Source organism: Psammomys obesus, unplaced genomic scaffold (genome assembly GCF_907164565.1).
Source record: "Psammomys obesus unplaced genomic scaffold, mPsaObe1.curated_primary_1811, whole genome shotgun sequence".
Taxonomy (NCBI): domain Eukaryota; kingdom Metazoa; phylum Chordata; class Mammalia; order Rodentia; family Muridae; genus Psammomys; species Psammomys obesus.
This window is the reverse complement of record NW_026591450.1, coordinates 4,255,536-4,278,113: the sequence shown is the minus strand read 5'-3', so window position 1 is coordinate 4,278,113 and position 22,578 is coordinate 4,255,536. Positions and strand designations below refer to the sequence as shown.

The 22,578-nt window shown below is 44.9% G+C and overlaps 1 protein-coding gene across 13 annotated transcripts in view; it reads right to left on the bottom strand.

Annotated features, from left to right (window-relative positions):
- Positions 1 to 1,456: 1,456 nt before the first annotated feature.
- Dlgap1 (DLG associated protein 1) overlaps positions 1,457 to 22,578 on the bottom strand; it is a 501,333-nt gene continuing 480,211 nt past the window's right edge. For 10 of the 13 annotated variants that reach the window (XM_055610168.1, XM_055610169.1, XM_055610170.1 and 7 more), the window contains 3 exons: positions 11,306 to 11,397; positions 7,465 to 7,617; positions 1,457 to 4,731 (listed from right to left, as the gene is read on the bottom strand). In XM_055610168.1, coding sequence (XP_055466143.1) covers positions 4,522 to 4,731; positions 7,465 to 7,617; positions 11,306 to 11,397 — 455 coding nt within the window. In that variant the 3' untranslated portion in view covers positions 1,457 to 4,521. Of the gene's footprint in view, positions 4,732 to 6,432; positions 7,618 to 11,305; positions 11,398 to 22,578 lie in introns of those variants that run through there. The other 3 variants (XM_055610178.1, XM_055610179.1, XM_055610181.1) reach the window with 1 other exon arrangement.

Here is a 22,578-nt window from a genome sequence, read left to right as displayed (position 1 = left end):
TTTTTTTTTTTTTAATTTCTACTAAAAAACTAAATTACATTGTCCAGGAGGGGGTTGGACCCAAACACAGGAAAATGCTCTTCTCCAATAACCTTCTCCTCTATCTCTTTCTCCTTGTCCTTTCTTTATCCCCCTTCTCTTTCTCTTTCTCCTGCTCATTCACCTTCTTTTCTTCCTCTTTCTTCATTTTTGTACGTAGCCCAGGTTGGACTTGAATTCTTTCTTTTCTTCTTTTCTTCAAGACAGGATTTCTCTATGTAGCCCTGGCTGTCCTGGAACTCACTCTGTAGACCAGGCTGGCCTCAAACTCACAGAGATCCACCTGTCTCTTCCAAATGGACTTAAATTCTTGACCCTCCTGCCTTAGCTGGAATTCTTCAATGTTAGAATCCAGCATTCAAAAGCAGACTCTGGGGATTGGCTGAAATGTTTAAGGAGCCTGGATGAGAAGAAATTGGTGAAAAGGCAGTAAGTGTGATCAGGTTGTGTAATTAAGTCCTTGCCTCTCCGTGGCCCCTGGAGATTCTGTCAGTTGCTCCTCTTCCTTTGAATCGGTTTCAAAGGCATGCTGTGTTATTTGGGGACTGGTATAGATACTGCTTAAGGACCAGAATGAGAGAAGATGGCTACCTGTATGCTCGTTTCCAAGTCTGTTTCATACAGGTGGAAGAATTGGGCCAGGAAGTTAGAGGAAACTGGAGAGGAGGCACCATGGCCACAGCTGACAGTTTTTTCAGCCAATTGGTGAGCATGAGTCCACTTGGTAGGCATAAAACCCAGGTGAAAATGAGTATCAAATAATTACTCACGTGGACTATGGAAAGAACGACAGAGGTGGTATTGAAGACACAGGCCTGCATTTTCGATTCAGATCTCTCCCTTAGTACTTGTGTTATGGTGGCAAGAAAGTAGGCAGTGAGCAAAAAATTCTCTTTTCTTTTTTCCTTCTCCTTCTTCACCCCCTTTATTCTGTGGCACCAGGTATTAGATCCTAAGCACATTCTCTGCTGCTGACACATGCTCTGAATCCTAAAGGACACAGTTTCTGTTACTGTGGGGATGTAATTAGAAACACACGGCACAGCCCTGCTTCTACCCTTAAGACTGTGAGTGGGGCGGGGGGGGGGGGGGGGGAAACGGGGGGGGGGGGGGGGAAAAAAAAAAAAAAAAAAAAAAAGAAAGTGGTTAAAATGTGTGTGTGAGGGGCTTATAGCTAGCTGGCAGCGTAACGCAGCGGCAGCAACACCGGAACGAAGACTCCAAGCACACGCCATTGTCAGCGTAAAAGACTTCAGTTCTGGAATCTTCAGACAGGGTCCCTCACAACCTGAGCAGCAGCATCTAGGGAACACAGTGTGTCATTACAGCAAAAGTGAGAATACCTGCTTCCAAGGACAACTGCTTAGGTTTTGGAAGACTAGGGCTTCAGTGAAAACACATAGGCCTGAAAGCAGTGCATTGATTATTTTATTAATTTCTTCTTTGTACATTATGGGAAACATTCATCTATTTACAGGTTGTTATTTTATTTTATTTTTGTCCACACACAGTCTAGGTTAATAAGCCTATGAAATACCATTTCAGAAAGCCATAAAAATCTTCCCCACCCCTCCATCTGAAGGCTTTCAAATGAATCTTTTTTTTTTCCCCAAACCAAAATAATTTTTAAAAATTACATTAGGGAATTCAGATATGCTAATGATTTACATTCCAGTTATTTAAAATATGCATCTAGACATGTTCTTAAAAAAGAAATGGTAAATTCACAAGGATAAGGGTTAAATTAAAGCAGTACTGCACAGTAAAACATTAAGGGAACATCTATAAATAACAGAAATATATTACAAATAAATTAGTTCTATTTACCATTTCAAATATTAAAAATCTTTAATCCATTTCTTCATCTCTCTTTACAAAAAGGTTATGTGAATTGTATGGAAACGTCTGCAAAAAATATAATAAATACTTAATTTCTTTGAACGTATTTTTTTTGTTGTTGTTTTTGATGAGGGAAACAAACTTCTTTTGTGATCTTCCCTCCCACCCCACCCCAAGAAAATGCCCAAACACCTTTATACCAAAGTTAAACAAAATAAGTAATTTTCAGGGTACATACACTGTTCATTATGAACTAAATAACATCTCTACAAATTACATCAAAAAGAATAATGCAACAAAGGTTATGCTCACAGATTCAGTTTCTGGGTTCCAGTAGTAGATAACACGCTGTATTGTGTGGGGTTGTGTCCTAAGATCAATAATTAGCTTTTTTGTTTTTTTGTTTTTTATAAAGTGTTTGTACAGTTGAACTGTGATTTCCAGGAAGGCAAAGGCTGTGATGCCCTTCAGGCGTTCAGCTAAAAGATTTAAAATTCTTACCAAAAATAGCTTATGAATATACAAATGCCATTCACGTAGACAAGATAAATAGGCCTTCTCTCTTCTCTCTTTAAAATAGCCTAGGCTAAATCAGTTCCCAAAGAAAACACTGTAGAAGGATCTGGAATCACGTTAGAGACTGATCTCACTCCTACCTCAGGGCAGGGAGCTGGAGTGGTGAAAGTGGGTCAGAGCGGATCTAGAATGGATGCTGCTTCCTGGGAATTCCAAGTCTTGGATGAATGTGACCACGGGCTACCAAGGTGACGGTCGGTTGGCGTTACTCCTGCCTATGTCATGTGATCTTTCACTGCTGCGACTCGGTAAAGTAAAAGCATATTTTTTTTTTTTCTGAAACTAGCAAATTCTTAAAGCTCAAAAATCTCTGCTCCAGTTGGACAAAGCGCTGCCTTTGTCTGCCCTAGTTAAAAGTTGTTGTTGTTGTTTTGAATAAGTTATAGCCCTTTTCTTGTAAACCACAGCAGTAAACATTTGTGCCCTGTGGATAAAGGTAACTCAAAGCATCAATGGCTCTGAGAGGTAGCAAATTCTCTAGAGGTTTTAGAATATGTCTGAAAATACTGGTTGCCAGAACCCATCGCTTCTCTTAATTTTGTAAAGAAAATTAAATTAGCACCTGGCTATGAGAGTGTTTTTTTAAAAGCATTTCTGGTGCAAGCATTTTTTTTTCTTTTAAGTCTTTCATTTTTCTATGGCAAATTTCTAATTATTTAGGCTGCAAGCTTGACATATTAAAAGGCTGATCCTTTCAGATCGCCACGTTCAGAATGTTTAAACTGCTACAAGTAAGGGCGTTTAAGACTTCAGCAGGATGCCAGTGAACAGTCCATCAACCACGACTGAACTGCAAGCCAGCAGCAAGCCTGTATCCAACCAAAAGCTTGGATTCCTGTCAGTGGTTTCAATGACGACTTTTCCCCCTCCTCTTAGCTCTTGACCCCGGCATATCCAATGACTTCTCTCACTATCTGGAACTCCAGGATCATAACGACAGCTCTTTGGAACGAGGCAGCATGTCAACTGGGGTAGAAAACCTTTTATTTTATTCATTTGACATAGAGCAAAAAATCCTGTGCTGGGGAACACGTGAACCCTGTACTGGAGAGGAGGACCGTAGGAGAAAGCGCCCCTCAAGTGTGAAGTGCTGGGCTAAGCTCGATGGATGGGTGGCATTCAAAGGGGTGGCAGGAGAACCCGAACTCTCCTCTGGAAATGGCCTTCCTGTGTGAAATTCTAAGTGGGCCTACCCTGATGGACACTAAGGTAACAGAACCAGGTCCTTATTCCCCCTCCCGTTTAAAAACCACTGCTGTGACATTATAATACAGAGAGTACAAGAAAAAGTTGATAAGACATTTCAGGCCTAAATTTTCTTAATAAGATAAATAATAAATAGATTCCTTATGTAGGATCTTAAGCCACCGGTGTTTCCTTTCCCTTAGCTTTCTTCATTTTATTGCCTTTCAGAATAGGTTAATTTCCCTGAAAGATCGGATTTACAATCTTCTGCTGATTGAAACGTTTGAAGCTGTGATTGATGAAGTACCAGCAAGGCAGTTTGTACAGCCGCGAGGGCGCAGATGCGGGGTACCTGCGCGCTTCGCCCTTCCCTCCTACACACCAGGCCCCCAACCCTAGGCCAGCTCGGTCCCCTCTCTCTTAGTCACCACTGATCCCCGTGAGATGGTGTGATTTCTGAGATTAGAAATAAAGCGCTCTCCGCTCGTAAAAGATAACCGTTTGGGGCAAATAAAGGGGAGTCGGAGCCCTCGTTTCTTTCACGTGGAAGACGGTAAGTCCCCAAGGGTCACCCTGTGTGATACTGGGTTTCTGAATTACCCTATGGTTTTATATTGCTGAGTTCTAGGGACGTGCTAGCTTGAGAGAACTGAGGAGGGCGAGGGACCTACAGGTGTCGTCTCTACACAAGTGGGTTTGCTTGGCCCAGAAAAGAAAGGGTTTGGATGTCTGCGCGAGGCTTCAGGACAGGGGGGCGAAGCTCGGTGGAGAAGATGGGCCGCGTGGTCCGGGAAGCGGGGCGGTCTGGGGGACGGCTGCGCCAGGACGGCCGCGGAGCTGAGAGGCGGAGGGGCGGGGAGGCGGGCCGGTCCTCGGCGGCGCTCAGAGCCGGGTCTGCGCCTCGGGGATGTAGATCTCGATGCTCTCGGCGCTCTCGGTGGCCGAGTTCTGGCGGACCGACGCGGCGCGCTTGGCGGCCATCAGGCGCTTGCGGGCCTCCTGGCGCTGCGAGCTCTCCAGCGAGCGCTCCCGGATCAGCGGCGCGGGGCCCTTCGCCGGCTTCTTTGGCACTGGAGGAGGGGCCCTTCGCTCCTGATCAAAGCAGAAGGTTCAGGACATTACACAGCTTCTCAGGACAAGCTTGGGAAAGACTGGGATAGGTCAGTAGTTCGAAACACACACACTCACACTTCTGCTTGCTCTTTTTTTTTTTTTTTTCCTCAAAACCTAAGGATGGTTAGTTCTGATCTGCACACTGTATAAATGCATTCTCTTCATTGCTCTGGTTTGGGTATTCAAAAGTTGCCGAAAAAAAAAAAAAAAAAAAAAAAAAAAAACCAAAACCGCACATAATCTCTTACGCTTAAGGCCGAGGGTAAATTACGCTGGATCGCAGAAGGACAAGGACAAGGTCTTTCCATGGCAAGATGTGGGCATTTAAAACGCACCCCTGCAAAAGGCTCCCTGCCCCTCACAGTGCCAGGAGAGCTCAGCCGCTAGACTCATTTACGACTCAGTCAGGTGGGAGCTTGGTTTAAAGGCTGAAACCTCCTCTCTCCCCCTGGGCCCACCCAAGCTCCCATTCCACCCACTCCTAAGTAGCCAGGTGCGGTTGTAAGATTGTGCTTCTCGGCTTCGAGGGTGCCGTCGTGAGGTACACCCTTCTGCTGAACACCACACTGGAGTACACGGGCTGAGCGGGTAGGTGGGTGGGGCAGAGGTTTCACAGGGTCAAGAGGGGAGACTGGTATTTCCTACTCTAGGGAGGATCTTCCCAGACCATCCGTCCCTGGCGGTTCCAGCACACCTGCAGTGGCTCAGAAGGCAATCCCAACTGAAACCGTGTTATCAGAGTTGAACACAGGTATTGGAAAAGGCCATCCCTCTTATCAGCAATCTCTGAAACGGTTTCAGATCTTTTCCATTCTACTGCAAAACACAGCCACTCTTCCCCGCCCAAGTGGTACCTACACAGCGGGAAAGAACGAAGGATGCTGTTAGGAGGAAGGTGTTGACCTTTCAGGCTTTGAAATGATCCCCACATTCCCGTTTTAAATAGAAGACCCTGCATCCTTATGAAACCAAATATGAAGTTTATGACCCGGGCACTGCGTCTCCAACTTAACAGGGACGCTGAGTACAGCAGCTCCTTCCCAGGGCGCAGTGCGGAGTGAAGTATTAGCACAACCATGGCTGTTTAAAGTGGAGCCTGTGTTTCTGAAAGGACAAAGAGGGAGAAGACAGAGCGCAAACAGTCTCACACCACCTCAGTCTCTTCATCATTTTTCTTTCCTGTCATGTTCGTAAGATGATGAAAAGCTCTGGTCATAGGTAAAATGCATTAAAAAAAAAACATAAAAATTAAGCTGATAATTTAACACTAGGGCACCTACCAATACGTCACTTGGAACAATTTCTTTGCACCACTTCTTCGGGACATTTTAAAATCTTCATTGTGGGGTGACTGGTAGATTTCTTTTTAACAGTATGAATAGTGGAAACTTTTTAGTCATTTTTCTTTCTTTGCACACTTTATTATTTTTTTTAACAATAATGTTAAAGAATCAGAAGGAGAAATTAGATGGAGCAATACTAAAATTCCAGTGTGTATACACTTGTGTATACTTTTAAGACCAGTTTAAAAGCCTTGCCCGCAGATGATTTCACACATAAAGAAAACTAGATGAAGCACAATGTTTGGCTTCTCAAAGGAGACGTCACACACATACCAATAGTACTTTCAAACTTGCTTCTAGCCACCGCCCCCCCCCCCCCGTCCCCCCAGTTGGATGGTCATAGAACTGGAGAAGGTGATAGTGGCGACAGCATTGTCCTCCTATAGACAGTCCCTGGGGACTGGGTTTGTACCAGATGCCCACTGTACACTTGGAAATGATGGGCAACAGCAGATTGCTGTTAGCTCTGTGTGGGTCAGGAGACCTAGAAGGGCAGAGCTCTCCCTGCTCCAAGGGAATAGCCATCCCTCATTTCCAGAGGTATCTCTTGGAACTATTTGACCTCGGGTCATAGAGGAACAAAACTCATTGGAAGAGTCATACAGGACCAATCAGCCTGAGAAGGCAGACAGTAGATACTTGCAGAAGCCTAGCAGAACTGCAGTGATCAAATGTGATATTATTATTGATGAATTAAAATAATTTAAGTCTTTATTTCTAAACTTGTTGAATGAGGATCCAGGGGACACCATCCCCCCAGGCAATCAATCAAAAGTATAAGTCAGAAAAGAAAAAAACTCAATGTTTCCGATGACTATAAGTCTCAAAGTGAGCATTTTAACTTGAACATCAGCGACTTCTTTATCACTGTATTTATGAGATGATTGTCAGTCAGTTACATCTTAGGATTTCCTATTTTTTTTTCTCATAAACACATCCTGAGGGCATAAGGAATTTGAACTCTTGCTCTATGGAACCATGCACTGAAGAGATCATTTATTTTAGTTTAGAAAGCAAAACTGAAGGCAGCTCCTTCCAGTGTCTAACGTGATTTAACTTAAAGTTTAATTAAAAAAAAAGAAAGAAAGGAAAGAAAAGAAAGGAAGAAGGAAATGAAAAAGATAAAGAAAAGCCACATTCCCACTTTCCAATTCACAAAGACAAGGTTTTCTTCAAAAATATGCCTGAGACATATTACAGATGCTATCCCAAATGATTAGTATGTAAACATTGCCGGTACAACGGAATGAATATGATGGCAGCTCCATTTCACATTGTAAACAGCAGGACTGACCACAGCAGCCTACTTAGACTGTCCAGTGTTTGTGCAGGTTTTTAAATGAAGCATACAAAATCTACATTGTTCTACCTTCTTGTCAAGAGGATCCATCTGTTTCCAATTATTGGCCTTTAACTGATGAAGTTCATCAAATTTCATACTAATATTTTCTATGGACAACTGCAGCATGTCCCAAAACCCCGCCAAATCCTGGGAAGTGGGTCTTGGATGAGCATTGGGATTCTGTGTAAAAAGAGAGAAAAATATTGGTGCTTTAGAGGCAACACGGCAACAAACAGGGCCAAAAGGCATTTTCAGACATTTCAAAGAGACTAAGGAGGCTGAGTTCCTTTCAGCTCTTTGATAAGAGATAAAAGTGAGGCTACAATTTTATACATGCTCCCATCCCAGACCATGATTTTCAAATGTCAAGGTTGCAAAATTCCTCTGACCTTACAACTGAATGGTTGTTTCAGTCTGATGAGTGGGGAGAGTCTAAACATTTGAAAAATCCCTGAATGTGTTATCTTTTACCGGATGTATTTAAAAACACTGTATTGGGACAGGAGGAGGAAGGGAACCACAGGGGGGATACAAAGTGAATAAAGTGTAATTAACAAAGAATTAAAAAAAAAACACTGTATTTAAGTGAAAATGCCATCTATTCATTTACAAGTTCATGCCACACAGTTTATTCGGAGAATAGATGAAAATTCCAGAATATGATTAGTTTTAACACCAATGTTGAGTGAAATACTAGTGTGCAGAATTGACAAGCAATAAGGTATTTTCAAAATACTTGTGTGGTGAGGTTTCTTTGATGCTAGAGACTGAGTTGGGATTTGAATATTTGAAGCAAATGATTAACCACAGAGACACATACCTAGTCCCTGAAATTGCCATATTCAGTAATTGAGACATTACTAATATATATAAAATAGAACAATTTTATCATATGACACATTGGGAATTAGCCGGTTTTAAATATAGCAAATCTCAGAAAAACATTATCTTTGCACATGTATATGTGTTTTGGTAATACTTTCCTTTTTAGAATAACAAATCTTTCCATGTTTAAGAGCTGACTTTTAGGGGCTGGAGAGATGGCTCAAAGGTTAAGAGCACTGGCTTCTCTTCCAGAGGTCTTGAGTTCAATTCCCAGCAACCACATGGTGGCTCACAACCACCTGTAATGAGATCTGGTGCCCTCTTCTGGAGTACAGGCACACATGCAGGCAGAACACTGTATATATAATAAGTAAATCTTAAAAAAAAAAAAAAAAAAAAAGCTGACTTTTAAAAGAATTAGATAAAACTTATTATTATCAGCTGGGCATAGCAGCTCATGCCTTTAATCCCAGCACTTGGGAAGTTGAGGCAGGTGGATCTCTGTGAGTTTGAGACCCCAGCCGGGCCTACAGAGCAAGTTCCAGGACAGCCAGGGTTATACAAAGAAATCATGTCTCAAAGAAAACTTCAAACAAACAAAAAATTATTATGGTGTGTGTGTGTGTGTGTGTGTGTGTGTGTGTGTGTGTGTGTGTGTGTACCACAACATGCATGTGAAGGTCGGAGGACAACTTTATGGAGTTTTTTCTCTCCTTCCACCTTTGTGCGTGTCCCAGGAATTTAACTCGTGTCATCAGGCTTGAGAAGCAAGTACCTTTACCATGCAAGCCAGCTGGTCGAGCCAGGAACTGACTTTTGTTAGTTTGTGGGCTTGAGAGCCCGCTGTGTAACTGACGCTGGCCTAGGCCTGGGTCTCCTGAGTGCTGAGATTGCAGGTGCACGTTATCGTGTCTGGTTCAAGAGCTGCCGTCTTTGTCCCTGTAATCTGGTGTCACTGTCATCACCCACCGCTGACTGCAAAAGCTGCTGAAGGCACCACATGCAGCCAGAGCGCCCCTTTCTCCCACGTGGCCATATGGCCAGATACTCCTTAGCATTACAAACAACTCACGTCTTATGCTAACTGGGGCAGCTTGTACATTTAAAGTTCCCCCTAAGAAAAACGGCACCATCAGAATTTCAGAAAGTGTAAAGGCTGATGATCGTCTAATTGTTTAAAGGCTGGAAACAACATTTATACCCGAGGTTGATCCAGGATGACTGACCTTGTTCAAAGTAAATGAAAATAAAGACATACTTCTCTGTGTAGCATTCTGAAGCTACTCATAGTTACATCCTAGAGTAGATACATTCTAGAGTTAAGTGCTTGGTTCAATATTAAAGTCTGTTCTAGGGATGAGAATGAGTGTGGCTTAGCGGTACATGCTCAAGGCCTCGGGTTCAATCTTTAGCACCAAGCCAAAACAAACCAAAATAAAGTAAATACAACAAAACAAAAAGATCTAGCAATCCTTGAATGAATGAAGGGGTTCTTCTTAATGTTCTGACATTGTAGGCAGCAACTGTAACAAAAGCCCTCAGGGGGGATGGTGGCAGGCACCAGCCGTCTGTCAGCAAGGAGGCTGTCACAAGAGCGTCTCAAGTTCGAGGCTGCGCAGCAAAAACAACCCAAGACCAAAGGGGATAAAGCAAACGAGCAAAGAGACCCTTCGACATTCAGAATAGATGGCAGCTTTGACACAGCACTTCCTAATACTTTATGATTTCACAATATAGTTAACTTTATCCATAGCGGGGAAACTAAGAAATTCACATTTTGGATTTCAGTGACATTTTCTGGGTCACAGGTTTTACTGCTGTATTGTTTTAGCACCAATGAAAGAAATAATCCAGATCATCTCTTATCTTGAACCCCTTGGGAGCAGATGTTGAGATACCAGACATCTTAAGGTTTGAGAATGTTTGCCCATGCACCGTGAGATGTCTTGGAGACAGACTACAAGTCTTAATGTGAAATTCTATATATGTCACATACAACTTATACACACATCTGAAGGTAACTACATAGTTTTAGAGTGCCTGTATTTTGTCTGTTACATGTTACATGAGGTCAGATGTATGTGGTATCTACGCCTCAGTGTCCCTAAAGTTTCAGATTTTAGAGCATTTCTGATTTTGGATTTTTTTTTTTTTTTGGTTTGGGCATGTTCTACCTAGGGTTCAGCAGCCTAAGCTTTAGATTTGCTTAACTCTGTGTCATGGGCTACCTGGCCTTGCCCCTAAAGGAATCTCTTCACCCATTTTGTCAAAAAGACAAAGGAGGAAACGAAGAGGATGTGAGCACTATCCATCAGTATCCAGCAGCCACATGAGAGTGTGACTCGATGTACGAGTCTATCTGGGCCCAAACCGGATCATCTTGGGGACGAGAGGTGCTCGTGGTTCCCTTTGTCTTAGAGTCAGCCTGGCCAGCCACTGAGCAGTGAAAGTTGTGTTTGTGGAGGATACAGGCCTTTTTGAAGACCCCTCAAAGAGGCTCTTGACGTTCGTTTCACTGCCAACTTTGCAGACGTTCTTGTTGCTACTGCTGCTGTCTGAAGCGGTGCCTTAGCTTTGTTTTTGTCTGTCTGAGGTAGATGGGACATTGCTTGTCTCGGGCTTTCTAATCTACAGTTCGTGATTCCCTCGACCTCTGGCCCTTGAATTAAAACAAAACTCTGGTCAGGAGACACAGTTAGTGATGAATATTTTAGAAAGAGACCCATGAGCCAAAATCATCACCCCTGTAACAGTATTTAGGAAACATCAGTTCGCTCCATGTTTTAATAAGAATAAGAAAACCATGGAACATGGAAAGTTTTCAATACTGCAAATCAAGAAATGGGGTGTTAACTCGATTCTGCCCTAAGATTATTTAAGTGTAGAATAAAGTGTTTTTATTTTTAATTAATTAATTAATCTATTTAAAGAAAAGTGGGAGGCCAGATTCCTCGGTGAAAGACTCCAGTGAGTCTTGACTGAACTCCGTTCAAGCCGAGTTTTGCTTCGGTTGGGCCAGTCTTGAGGACAAGGTGGTACCTACCACGTTCTCTTCACACAGTTCTCTGAACTGGTAGAATTTCTGCGCCATGAGAAGTTGGGCACTGCCCACCGCCGTTCGGATTTTCCCTAGAACTGAAAAGAGCAGACATAGGCAGTTACACGGTGCCTTGTTGTTGAGACTTAACCTGGTAAATGAAGTGAAGAGTAGGTTATGCCATCAGGGTTTGGGAAAACAGCACATGCCGCATACCCACGCCCACTGCATGGATGCTCTCTTGGTCCGTGAAACCCCAGGCTGCTGGATTTGCAAGCATAAAGTAAACCTGGAAAAACACGCATTCATTGTGTTCCTGTCTTGGAAGAACTGGAGTTTTCTGTCACAGCACTGACGAACAGCCATCCTTTCACACAAATGTCATGTGTGTTTCCCGGTGCAGTTTCAGCTTTATGGAGTAGTGATCCTGATTTGCTGGCTTGATTTTCTAATCCGTATTCATGGACAAGAAAAGCAATGCTAGCTGTGCTGGAGGAATCTCCTGGCACTCACCCTGTCTAGCCATAACCCAGGGTAATTCCCAGAGTTCAGCCACTGGTGTTTGCTGACAAGTGGATTTGCTAGGGACCGATGGGGTGCAGCCTGTTGCTGGGGGAATACGGGGGCTGAGCCAGAGTTCCACTTTGCAGCCCCCTGTCCAAGAGCATTGGTTTGGCATGGAGCCTTCGCCTCTGCAAGAAAACGACTTCTGGCCTCAGTAAACAGACTCTGAGTGTGTCAGCAGAGGCCCAGGGCTGAGTGTCCCCAGGGCTCCCCTGGAACCCACAGCTCTTGCAGCTCTGTCATGCCTAGGCTTCACCCTCCTGTACCTGAGGAGACAGAAACCTCCCACAACTGAAGATTAGAGAGAACCCAGAACCCCTGTGGTTTGACTAGGCTGAGAACTCTGCCTGGAAGAGACAATATGGGATTCACGCAATCTCACTGCTGGCCTCAATGTTCCTTGTGGTTTTTTTTTCAACCACACAACCTCCAAAGTCAGGAGAAAACAAAAGAAGCGATGTGTATTGCCCAGGGCTTTCTAGGAATTTGCTGTACTGGATTCACAGTGTCGCAGAGGGTTCGTGATACAAATTCTAACTGGGTTCTGCGAAAATTCTTCAGCATTCACACCTGTAAGTCAGAGTATTTCTAAATTCACATGTCCCCATCATGCCAGACTGCTCAGGGACACACAAGCCACACTGTTCTCTGACTTGAAGCTCCAAGCCCTTATGTAGCTAGAAGCTTTTTATTTTTTTCAGTCAGTTTTTATTTTATTTTATTTGTTTGGGGTTTTGGGTTTTTTTGGTGTTTCGAGACAGGGTTTTTCTCTGTAGCCTTGCCTGTCCAGGACTCACTTTGTAGACCAGGCTGGCTTCGAACTCACAGCAATCCCTCTGCCTCCCCAAGTACTGGGATTAAAGGTTTAAAGGTGAGTGCCACCATGCCTGGCTGCTTCAGTCTGCTTTTAAAATCCTCTCAGACCATTGCTGTTTTCTTCTTTCACTAGAATATCAGCTGAGTGACATCTCCTCTCTCTAGAAATTAATTAATTAGTAAGACCAGGCTGCCCTTGTACTCGCAGAGATCTGTTTGCCTCTGTCTCCAGTGTTGCTGGGGTTAGAGGCCTAAACCACCATGCTCCGCTTGCTCTCCCCTTCCTGGTACCTCAAGGTAAAGTGGATAGGGTGAGACTAGAGTTCAGAGTTCAGGCCTCCTGGAAAAGTTTTGACAATGGATGAGTCAAAACTTTGAGCTAAGAGATCTCAGCCACTTCTGTCAGATCAATGGAAGAGGATTAGAGAGAGCCCTCCTCCAGTCTTTCCCCACACACACCCTAAGAGGGCTCCTGTAGCCCAAGGTGATCTGCAACTCATAATGCAGAGAGAAATGATATTAAGTGCTAGAGAGTTCAGGGGCAGGCCTACACACAGACATCTTCCCAAGGCCACTCTGGAATTCACTATTGTTCTGGAGTAAGGTGGCGATTAGCCTTGAAGCAAAGCCAAGGCTAGAGAGGTTAGAGGAGCCCTAAGGACTGGTGGAATCTGGTTGCAGAGCAGGGACAGGCCATGCGGGCTCCGGATTCCTTCATTCACCCTAGCAGCCTGTATTAGTGAGGGTACAGCAGGCAGGCATTAGCGTAGACAGGAATATGGCGGTGGTCAGAAAGACAGAGTCTCTGCCCTCTTGGGCTCTGCACCCTGGCAGAAAGCACAAGGCAGAAGCCGGGGAAAGCAGACCCCTTCTGCGAGTGAGACAACATGGAGAGTCTTCCTCTGTCTCCAAAGAAGTGGAAGACTGAGCAACAACCGTGCTCCAGAGTTTCAGCTACCATGTGAAAGTTGACTTTGGCTTAAACAGTTTGTCTCGATAGCCTTGATTTCGTAATGTTTTTTATTTAATGATTGTATCTACCTCATTATATCCATGTATGTCACTTACTCTGTGTGTGTGTTTATGCATGAGCACACATACCACAGGGCATATGTGGTGTTCAGAGAACAATCTGCGGGAGTCTGATCTCTCTCTTGGTGGTGAGAGTCCTGCGGGCCCTGAGGACCGAGTTCAGGTCATTAGGCTTGGTAGCGTGCACCTTGAACTGCTGAGCCAGCTCACTAGCTCCCTCTTTTTATTATTTAATAATTTTTTTGCCACTATTTTTTAAATTTGGAAACACATTAAAATATTTTCAAGGACCTGATGATTTTCCATTCAAACAAAGCAAGTATCTATTATCTATGTTCTTGCCAAAGGAGCCGATTTTCTCTCCCCACCCTTCCTATATATATTTTTTTAAATCCCCACAGTTCTATGCTCCACTGTGGGTTCTTCCTTCTGGACTCATTCCTTTTCCTCCCCTGAGGAAAGTATTAGAACAATAAAACAGAGAGAAGCTCTTCTAGCATATTATTGATGTCACTGAGGTGCCCTCTAGTCCTGGAGAGATGAAAACTAAGAGCCTTTTTAAACGCACTCAAAGGGCTGGGAATGGTGGTCATGCATTTAATCCCAGCCTTTACAGAAGCTGGTGAGTTTGAGGCCAGCCTGGCCTACATGTTAAGTTCCAGGATAGCCAGAGCTACACAGTGAGACCCTTTTTCAATATACCCAATTTATTTTATTTTATTACGTTCACTGGTGTTTATATGTTCATTGGCCTGCATGTGTGTCGGTGCGAAGGTATCAGGAGCCGTGGAACTGGAGTTGCAGACAGATATGAGCTGCCATGTGGGTGCTGGGAATTGAACCTGGGTCCTCTGGAAGAGCGGTGAGCCGTCTTAACCACTGAGCCATCTCTGCAGCCCCATAATTTCATAAACAAACAAACAAAAGGGCAGGAGAGAACACTGGATTTGACCCAGCCCACTAACAGAGTTGAGACGCGGCTGAAGCAGCGGATTCCCTCTAAATGTCAGAATGGGGCATTTGAAGCCTGCTTGCTCCTGGGTCCTGGGTAGCTGGCCTCCTTTCCCGGCAGCCGTGTGTGCTGTCATGTACACATTGTGTGTCCTCCGGGCCCATGTGCTAAAAGGCTTCACAAGCCGTGAAGGCTACCGGAAGGTGTCAGACACGTGCGAAGCTGGGCCTTGGTGGAAGGAACGGGGGCTGTTAGGCCGAATCCAAGAAGGAGACACGGTTCTGCAGCCATTTTCTCCCTCTGGCTTCCCAGCTACCGTAAAGTCAATCCCCTGAACCGTGACATGCTGTGCCACCGAGGGCTCTGAGCAGCAACCTTCTCCTTTACGGAGCTGTTTTCCTCAGTAAGGGCATTTTGTCACAGCTACAGAAAGCTAACGGATGCGGTTGACAGTTTTTGCTGTGACCCTCAAACACTCAGAAAGCCTTGTTTTGCTGTGCGGCTATTCTCTTGAAAGCAAGTGTGCCAGTTGGGGGAAGCCTGTGGACCTTTTCCCTCATTTCCTTTCCCCTTGCTGGTCTCTCTCTCAGCGGAAGAGGCCGGTGGTGGCGGCCCCTGATGGTGAACGAAATTCCTCCTGGTTAAGATGTGCCTAAGGGCCTGCTCAACAGTTAACAGTCCTCAGGGCTCATTTCCAGCGCCCATGTCTGGTGGCTCCCCACCGGCTGTAGCTCCAGCCCCAGAAGGATCAAGTTCTTTGGGTACTCGACTTCACATGTACACACCCACACACTGATACAATAATAATAAATACTAATAAATAAAATAATAAAAACAAATGTAAGGAAAGATATGGGCCTTCTCTTTCTGAACTCCCCACCTGCAAGAGTTTTCCAAGCCATGGGCCCCACTATCGACGGTGATCCAAGATGCCAACGGAGAGAAGAAGCCTAGATTAGTTTGCTGCATAAGGCCAGGAAAGTCCTTTGCAGAAAGCACGCTTCCTAAAATGACTTGAATATCTAAGCACTGCCTGGCTCTTGGGAATTGGCTACTCCCAGAACCGTGTGGGGAAGGGCAGAGAACTACAGACCAGTTGTGACAACTTTGGCTCAAACTGTAGCTGGTGTACCACCTCTGGCATCCGTGTGGTGGCAGGCCCCTGCCTTTGCTCCCAACTTTTGACGGAACTGGCTCTGCCTCTGCTTGAGAAAAAGCATCTCTGTGTTACTTCCTCCCTCCCCACCTTCCTTTCTTTTTCCATTTTTAAAACTGATTTGTTTCATGTGTATGTGTGTGTGTGTACCTGAATGTATATTTGAGCATCATGCATGTGCAAGTCCCTGTGGAGGCCAAAATAGGATATCAGATCCCTTGTAGCTACAGTTTTGAGGGATTGTGAGCTTCCTGATGTGGTATTAGGAATGCAACCTGGGTCCTGTGCAAGCAGCAAATGCGCTTAACCACTGAGCCACCTTTCTTTCTTTCTTTCTTTCTTTCTTTCTTTCTTTCTTTCTTTCTTTCTTTCTTTCTTTCCTTCCTTCCTTCCTTCCTTTCTTCCTTCTTTCCTTTCCTCTTTCTTTCTTTCTTTCTTTCTTTCTTTCTTTCTTTCTTTCTTTCTTTCTTTCTTTCTTTCTTTCTTTCTTTCTTTCTCTCCCTCTGTGTCTGTGTGTCTTCCTTCCTTCTTTCCTTCCTTTGTTTTTTTTTTTTCCTTCTTCCTCCTCCCCCTTCTTCTTTTGGTTTGTTTTGGGAGACAGGATCTCTTTATGTAATCCTGGTGTCCCGAATCTCACTATGTAGACAAGGCTGGCCTTGAACTCAGAGAGATCCACCTGCCTCTGCCTCCAGAGTACTGGGATTAAAGACACGTGCCACCATACCCAGCTCCTTGCTTTATTTTATTGAGATAGCGTCTCTCCTTCCATTCTGCTCTTTGACCCACTCTATGAATTTGCCATATTTATTTTATTATTGACTCATTTACAACCAGGGTCTTACTGCACAGCCCAGGTTGGTCTCAGTCTCCTGAAATCAGCCAGTTCGTCCTACCTCGGCCTCCAGAGTGTCTGGTACTCCAGTTGTGTTTCACCACACCCGTTTTTGAATTTCCCTACTTTAAGCTCTTCATGTAAGTAGAAGCATGCGTATCTATCTTTCTGTGACTGGCTTATTTCACTTAACATAGTGTCCTCTGAGTCACACAGACTGTCGCATGCTATTTCCTTCCTTCCTTCCTTCCTTCCTTCCTTCCTTCCTTCCTTCCTTCCTTCCTTCCTTCCTTCCTTTCTTTCTTTCTTTCTTTCTTTCTTTCTTTCTTTCTTTCTTAACATTCCAGTTCTAGAACCAGGAGAGGTAGCTTGTTCTTCAGAGTCTGAGGTAGGATGAAGTCAAGCTGCACAGTGAGACTTTGTCTCAAAACAGAAAAGGGCAGAGCTAATCAGAAACAGTCACCTTCTCGACAGTGATTCTGGACTGCAGGATGGGGTGGAAGGCACCAATGTGGGGATCTGAAGATGAGAGCGAAGTAGGCGCGGCGGTGGCTGAGCGCAAGGTCGTTTCAGCTGTCAGGAAAGTGGAGGGTCGGAGGCTAACGCCACGGACATGGTTAGAGTAAATCACGAGCCCCACATTTTCTTTAAAGATCATGTGTCATAATGAGAAGCAGAGGACGAGTTCTATGCAAACTATGCTTTGAAATCCCCTGGCTATATTGAATTAAAGACTGAGACATTTAGAAAAGAACAAATCTGCTCTTTTCCCACTCGCCTGTGTGGGATATGGTTTTTATTTTGGGAGCATAGAGATGGTGTAAAAGACACAGGGGTGAGAAGAATCCCCCGTCAACCCTGCCAGGGGATCTGTGATTGCTATGAGGGGTTTCAGTATGCTGGTGCCAGCAAGCCAAAACAAAGACCAGTTCCCTTGGGAATATGCCTGGCTTTTTTGCTGAGTCAAAAATCAAAATTTCAGGGCTGAAGGTGTAGCTCTGCATGTGTGAAGCTCTGAACTCAATTCTTAGCCTCTAAAACACAAACAAAGAAACACATACACACACACACACACACATAACAGATGAGTGTTCAACTCCTATGCACAGTAACTCTTTGCCCGCTTCCATATGCCAAGAGAATTAGCTCTCCACATCTCAAAAGTCAAAACAGTAGTTTATTTTTTTCTTTTCTTTTAAAAAATAATTTTTATTTTTGAGTCAGAGTCTCACTATATAGGCTTGGCTGGCCTGAAACTCACTATATAGACCAGGCTGGCTTCAAACTCTTAAAGATCCACCTGCCTCTGCCTCCTATGTCTCAAGTGCTAGGGTTAAAGCCACTATGGCTGGCTTGTTCCTGGCTGTGCCCAGTTCCACAGCCACCACGCCTCTATGTTGGGCCTCAGACACTAAGAACACATATACAGAACTTGTTACACAGCTAAAGGTAACCTTGGCCTCCTGATTCTCCTGCCTGCATCTCCCTGATGCTATGAGTAAGGCCTATGCCACTGTGCCTGGGTTACACAGTGCTTTGTGCACACCAAGCAAGCATGCTACCAACTGAACTACACGCCCATCTCCATCCCAAACAATACTCCTGTGTTATCTCAGTTGTCCTTCCCGATTGGCAAGCTGCCGGGAGCAGGTGGCTGCTTCTGTTCACTCCAACTAGAGAGAGTACAACCAGCTCAGGGTGGGCCTAAGGAAAGGTGGAAGTCAGAACCCCAAAGCATCGTGGAATTAATGCCCGTTACTAATGTCACTGGACATCGTAGGCTCTCTGTGCTCAAGTCTGGGCTTCTCCTTAGCCACCCTGCTCTTTTCATTCTGTAGACCTTTGGGGTGAAGGAGGAGAGAAGTGTGGGGACTAAACTGAATCCTTCCCTGGTTTAAAGCCACATGGATTTGTTCAGTTCGTATCTGCATGACTTCAGGCTGAGATTATCTGCGCATTGAAGGATGCATCTTTGTGGCAGTTTCATCAAACCTTGACGAAGAGGCCACGTCTCATATATGGTGTCTCTGTTACACAGTCTGGTCTTTTCTCTTACTGCCTGGTGCTGTAGTCATAGGATTACTGTCTGTTTTTAAAATGTACTATTACTGGTATTTGTGAACTGAAGCCACAGCCTTGAATAGCTAGGCAAGAGCTGTATCCATCTGTACCTGGCATTAAAAAAAAAAAAATCATTATTTTATTTTATTTTATTTTATGTGTACGGATGTGTACTACATGTGTGACTCTGTACCACGTGCATGCAGTACTGACAAGAGGGTGGAAAAGTGTCGGTCTCCTGGAGCTGGAGTTCTGGATAGCTGTCAGCCACGGGGGGGGGGGGGGGGGGCTGGGAGACGAACCTGCGTTCTCTGGAAGAGCAGCCAGTGCTCCTAACTGCTGAGCCATCTCTCCAACCATCTTTCCTTTGGTCAGGAGTCAAAACTGCGGCTGCTAACATACAAAGAACCAAATGTGCACACTAAGAGCAGAGTTCCCATGGGTGTGAAGGACCTTGAACTCCTGCCGCTTCTTACCATAGGTGACAGGTCAGCGCCACCATGCCTGGTGTACCTGCTGCTGAAGCATGACCTAGTGATTAATGAGAGCTGCCTAGGCGACGTCCCCAGCCCGCTTCGGGTTCTTAAAGTGGGCTTAGGCTGAATGGGGTGCTATGTGCGTGTCATTCCAGTCACTCTGTGCTGAGGCAGAAGTGTCGCTTGGGCCCAAGAATCAGGGAGCAGCCTGGCGAACATCATGAGTTTCGGAGGGGGCACAAAAGTCAATTTGAGTTTCATGATTTCCCCAGTTCTAACCCCACGAGGTGCTAGGATTTCTTCGTTTCTTTGAGACAGATTTTTCTTTCTGTGTAGCCCTGGCTGTCCTGGAACTCACTCTATGTACCCCAGGCTGGTCTTGAACTCCCTCCCCGGCAGCTCAGATCTGCCTCCTGAGTGCTAGGATTAAAGGTAGTTAGACCCTGGATCAACATTCATCAGCCACAAGCCTGTTAACATCACGTATCGCCTACACAAATAAAGAAGGCATCTTTACAAGCTGAATGAAGCCAAGGTATGGTGGCTCCCCTGGTAATTTGAGTACTGGGAAGGCTGAGGCAAGAGCATCGCCCTGAGTCCCAAGCCAGTGGGGGCTACAAAGTGAGACCTTGTCTAAGAAAATAAAACAAGCAGGGCTGGGGAGAAGTTCAGAGGGTCAGCTGCTTAGCACCCAACCTGACCACCTCAGCGAGATTTCTGGAGTCCACCTGGAAGAAGGACAGAATCAACTCCAGACAGTTTTCCTTGGACCTCCACGTATACCCTGTGGGACATACCCTGCCCCCATCCCAATAAATAAACTTAAACTTAAAAACAAACAGAAACCCCCAAAGAGAAGAAAAATCGAACTAAATGAAATCAGTTCCTATTTTGTGATATGTGTGTGTGTGTGTGTGTGTTATACACACACATATATAGTATGTCAATATATATGTATATATACAAAACTATGATTTTTTTACAACTCCTCTTCTAAGGCAGCCTGCTAAAAATAGATTTTTTCTTTCCCAAGGAAAGTCATAGAAACTCAAATCTTCTTCCCTCTCAGAGTTGGCCGTAAAGAAATTCTCTGGCCACATGGTAGAGGGTTGGGAGTGGTGATGGCACACAGCTTTGATCCCAGTACTCAGAAGGCATAGGCACGAAGATCTCAAGTTCGAGGCCATCCCAGTTTACACAGCAAGTTACAGGACAGCCAGGGATACACAGAGAAACCTTGCCTGGAAAAACAAAATAAACAACAACAAAAAGTCTTTGATCGGGGGCACGGTTGTGCACAAATGTAATCCAGTAACAAGAGGGCAGAGGCAGGCAGATCTCTGTGAGTCTGAGGCTAACCTGGTCTACATAGAGAACTTCAGGCCAGCCAGAGCTAAATAGTAAGGCCCTGTCTCAAACAAAACAAACAAACATGCAGGCAAACACTCATACATATTAAGCAAAAATTTTAAATAAAAAAAAAAAGTGTGTGTGTGTTTGTGTGTGTGTGTGTGTGTGTGTCTGTTCAGGTCTTACTGTGGAGTCCAGAGGTCTACCTCTGGGGTCATCTTGGGGATGCTATCCAACTTGGATTTTGACACAGGGTCTCTCATTGGCCAAGAGTTCAACCAGTCAGGCTAGATGGCCAGCCAGCAAGCTCCACCTTGCTTCCACCTTGGTGGAAGGCCCTCCAAGGTCCTCTTGCTTCCACCTTACTGGTGCTAGGATTACAAGGACACCATGATGCCTGATATTTTTTGTTGAGTTCCAGGGCTTTGAACTTAGGTCATCTTGCTTGAGAGGCAAGAATATTACTGACTGATAGTCCCCTGCCCAGGCCTTTGCCTGTCCTTTCTAATGTTCTTTGTAATGAATTTATGTTTCCCTGAGTTTTGTGAACCACTAAAGCAAATTAACTGAACCTGGAAAAGGGGTGCCTGGGATTTACAGCATCTCTCTCTCTCTCTCTCTCTCTCTCTCTCTCTCTCTATTTATGCGTATTTATGTTTGTGTGGAGGCATGTACACGGGTGTAAGTTCCCTCAGAGGTCAAAGGTGTCTGATCCCCTGGAGTGGGAGTTCCGGGAGGTTGAAAGCTGCTCAAAGTAGGTGTTGGAAATTAAATGCCCTTAACTGCTGAGCCATCTCTCCAGTCCCCAGCCTATGTATATATACAAAAGGTCTGGGCTATGAGATTGTCTTCTGCAGTGTGTGTGTATGTTTTGGGGGGAAAAGAAGAGTTCGTTTGGTAAGCTGACCTTCAACCTGTGGGAGTTGACACCCCAGATAGTGTCAAAATTGAACTGAATTAAAGACACTCAGCTGGCCAGGCACGGAGGCCAACACCTTTAATCCCAGAATGGGGGAGACAGAGGCAGGTGGATGGATCTTTGTGAGTTCAAGGTCAGCCTGGTCTCCAGATGAATTAGAGCCAGAGCGACATAAAGAATTGCTTTTTTTTTTTTTTTTTTTTTTTTTTTTACAATAGCTATATGTTTTCCCTTGTCTACACTTGTCTGCACTTGTCTACAGAAAGTTCTTGTTGGAGAAAGCAGTGAGGGATTTTGTTCCCTGAGCCTGTCTGCTTGGAGTCTCTGTAGCCTGTGGAACAAGGCCGGCTCCCACCTGCTGCCTGAGGATCTGTCTTCAGTCTGTCGTGCCTTTATCATATCACTTCTTCATGACTTAGCGCCCTGCTCAGGCTCCACACAGTACCCCAAGAAGGATACCACTACAGGGTGCCTTCTGATGCCCTCGAAATGCCAGGTGGGCCAAGCGAAGTGAGGAAAGCCATCTCAGAAGCTGAACATAAAGCACTTTACACACAACTTTACACACAGCTTTTCATGGCTGCCACTTCCTGTGGTCATTAAGGAGTTTCAGGTTAGCCAGTATTTAGGAAACAGACTACATGCTTTCTCTCCTTGTCTTTCTCTGTCTCCTGTCCCCCTCCCCTCCCCCGCCCCACTGTGTGTGTGTGTGTGTGTGTGTGTGTGTGTGTTCACTGGGGATAGAAGAAAATCTTGTGATGGTTCACTTTAAATGTAAGGTGAGAATAAAACTGAAAGCAGCCTGGATGCCCCTGCAGCCACCCATTTGGCCATGCACCCAGGCCCATGAATGGCAGGCCTCACAGAGTGTAGCTTTGTCTGCCACCTCCTAGCTGATGAACTGCACAGATGTGGCAGAGGCAGCCCTGGACAGAAACCCCGTGATGGCACTGATAACTGGTCACAATAATGACCATGTACAGCTTCCGTAACCAAACCTAAAAGCCAACAGAGCTTGCTGAGGGTTTTATCGCCAGCCTAGAGTTCCCTGTCCAAACTCAGGAGCCTTCTGCATGTGTGTGTGTGTGTGTGTGTGTGTGTGTGTGTGTGTGTGTGTGTGT